Here is a 3009-nt window from a genome sequence, read left to right on the forward strand (position 1 = left end):
CCCCCCGTGACTTGCGCGCAAGCGGGCGAAATCGTTTTATTATTTTTGTCAATCTGAAACCGACCGAACCCCAAAATGTTGAATACGCGCTGCCCGCGGCTGCGGGGGCAAACAAAACTGTGTCATGAAGTTGTTTGATTGTACGCCATTGTCTCTGTGTGTGTATTTGTGTGTGGTTGGATCGTGCTGACCAGATCGTTGTTTTCCTTGTTGCAGGTGTGGTTCAAGAACCGTCGCGCCAAGTGGCGCAAGCAGCGGCGCGAGGAGCAGGAGCGGATACGCAAGATGGCGGAGGACGCGTCGAGCGGCCTGTCGGGGGCGGCGGCGGCGGCGCCGCCCGGCGCGGGGGCGGGCTCGACGGTGTCCTCGCAGGGCGGCGTGCCGGGAGGGCCGCGGGCCGACACCCCGCACGGCGACCACCTGCAGCACGACCTCCACGGCCTGCACTCGGGGCTGTGCGACGAGGACGACCTCTCCGACCTGGAGGTCACCTAGAGTCCCCCGGGGCCTCGCACGTGTGGTCGTCGACGAGCTGATCGTCGGCGGCCCACCGGGACTCTCCTCCACATCCCTCATCGGCGGCGTCATTCGCGCGGCCGGCTCCGCTCGTCCCCACCCACTCCTCCTCGGATGGCTGTTACAACGGTCCCCTCGCCGTGTCGTCGGCGGCGTCGATTGCCTCTAGTCATGTCCCAGGGCGTAACGCGTCGCGTCCGCCTCTTGTCGTGTTTCACGTCGTGTTTTCCGTCGTGTTGGACGAGCACTCTGATTGGCTCGTGGATAAATACCCGCGGTGGGCGATAAGCCCCGGGGCCGGGGCACTCGGGCGGCGTGAAAGTGTGCATACAGACACACTCACACGGACCCGACCGAGTGGTGTCGCCGGAAGCATCACGAACGTGCTCAAGTAGTGGTCAGGCAGGCAGTGACCACTAAGTGCCTCCGCGCGCACCTTATAGCTACTGCTGCTGGGTGCTTCCAGAGCATCCACGATGACAGTATAGTTTTTTTTCGTCCACATTCCTCACATAGGTATTTTTTTTTTTAAAAGACATTTAAAATGTTTTGCAATAATCGGGTTGATCTCAGAGAAGATCGCGAGGAAAATAAATCCCCCGCTTTGAGAGCGGCCTACAGGCATGGCCCACCCACACTCGGCCGGCGCTCTTTTCTCTGGCATCCACTCCCCCAGCCATTGTACGCGTCCATGCCATTGCTGTTTCGTAAAAAAAGAGGAGGGAGCTGTACAAATGGTTTACTTATTTGGCTTGGGTGCTGCGCAATGGCATCCCAACTTAGTCCTGCGACACAGCCTTTTGGACGACAAAAGTAAAATGTTCCTGCGTGGTGTTCTATGAGCTGTACATAATCAGATGAGAAAAAAATCTATGATATATTTATACTTAATGTTAGAGCTAAAATCTATGTTCCGCACAAGAGAGAGTTATTGCATTCTTATGTTATATTGTTTTCTTACCTCGAACCGTGACTCAATGTGATAAGTAGTTTATTATTTAAATGTATACGTAATTATTTATAGTACTATTAATTCGGATGGGGGGGACAGAGGAAGCCGATGCCGTCGTCCTGGGACGGACGGTGAGGTGGCGAAGTCGATTAAAGCAAAAGCACCGAAGCCCCGCGCCCGCGCCATCTGTCTTACCCGTATAGACTGCGTTACGAACACTGGTTGGTTTGCCACGGTTGTCACAATAACTCTGGAAAACCTGGAAAATTCACAGGGGAAATACTGTCGCGCTCAGGGAAATCAGGGAAAATGAAAACTAACTCAGGGGAATTAGTTGCAACTTTGTTCGGGCCCCGCGCAAATTCGCCATATGTATACAGTACTGTAGGTCAAATATACATTTTAAAGGGTCTAGAAATGAGTGAAAGTTTAGGGAAACTTAAAAGGAAAAGCGCACATTGGTGCCTGCATGGAGCTGGAGGGAGTATGTAGGCAACCCGCCCGCGCTCTTGCGCTGCGGTACGGTCTAACTGCGGTGGTACGGGCGCAATCCGGAACAGAATAGAGCGACGACAAGGCCCGTGCGTTTAGATCCCGTTGCTTGGTATAGGTAGGTTTTCTATGTCAGTGCCAGTGTACCAGATAAACACGAGATAAGAGTTTGTGGCAAAAACGACTGCTTGCGTGATCACATCGTTGGTCGTTGGAAAATGTGACACAGCGCCATTTTGAATAACTGTCCCGCCCTTAATTTTATCGGGACGTGCGTCGCCTCGCCCTTCGCAAAGCTCTATGACACGTTCGAGGGCAGGATGCAAGGCAATGTCTCCCTCGACTAGGCAAACTATGACTTTATCGGATTCGAGAATATTCGGATTCGAAAATATTTTAGCAGAGTAGTATGCCGTTTTTATCGACATAGGGCCACTGATGATTTCATGCATTCAACCAGTCGCTTGAAAACATTGGACTTCCCCCCTCTCTATGTGTGATCCGTTTCCAGCGAGCGAGTCGCCCCGCCCCGCCCCGCCCCGCCCCGCCCCGCCGGGCGAACCACACACACGGGGGAACCGTGCGGCCAGGCCATTCGATGTATCGAAATAATAATGAATAATCGAATAACGTGCGACAAAACGGGGGTCCGACAAACAGAATCGGACAGAACAACAAAACTCGCCTGCGGACACAACGGGCGACATTAATGGAATGCACGCTGTTAACGCTTTGAGGCCGGCCGCTTGGGCCCCACCCCGCCCCGCCCCCTCGTCCCACGGCACGGCACTGCTGCTGCTGCTGGTCGCGACAAAATAATAATGATAAAATAACAATTGGCAATATGCATGAGGGCCGCGGGTCGCGCGGACACCTGCAAACAGCGCGCGGGCGCGGCCCCCCGCGGGCCCCGCTAGAGAGAGTTTCCGCCGAATTGCAATTAAAATAGGAAAAGGGCCCTCCCGGTGAATGGCGCCGCGCTGCTGTCATGGCCCGGGCTTTACTCGCGGCGGTGACCTCGCCCGTCGTCGTCCCCCCCCCCCCCCCCC

The 3009-nt window shown here is 55.0% G+C and overlaps 1 protein-coding gene across 1 annotated transcript in view; it reads left to right on the forward strand.

Annotated features, from left to right (window-relative positions):
- Positions 1-1542, forward strand: part of LOC127749698 (homeobox protein goosecoid-like) — a 24637-nt gene extending 23095 nt beyond the window's left edge. Inside the window, exon 4 of the mRNA XM_052268972.1 lies at positions 217-1542. Coding sequence (XP_052124932.1) covers positions 217-495 — 279 coding nt within the window. The 3' untranslated portion in view covers positions 496-1542. The remainder of the gene's footprint in view (positions 1-216) is intronic.
- The last annotated feature ends 1467 nt before the right edge of the window (positions 1543-3009 follow it).

This window comes from Frankliniella occidentalis, unplaced genomic scaffold (assembly GCF_000697945.3).
Source record: "Frankliniella occidentalis isolate FOCC.00 unplaced genomic scaffold, Focc_3.1 Scaffold79, whole genome shotgun sequence".
Lineage (NCBI taxonomy): Eukaryota > Metazoa > Arthropoda > Insecta > Thysanoptera > Thripidae > Frankliniella > Frankliniella occidentalis.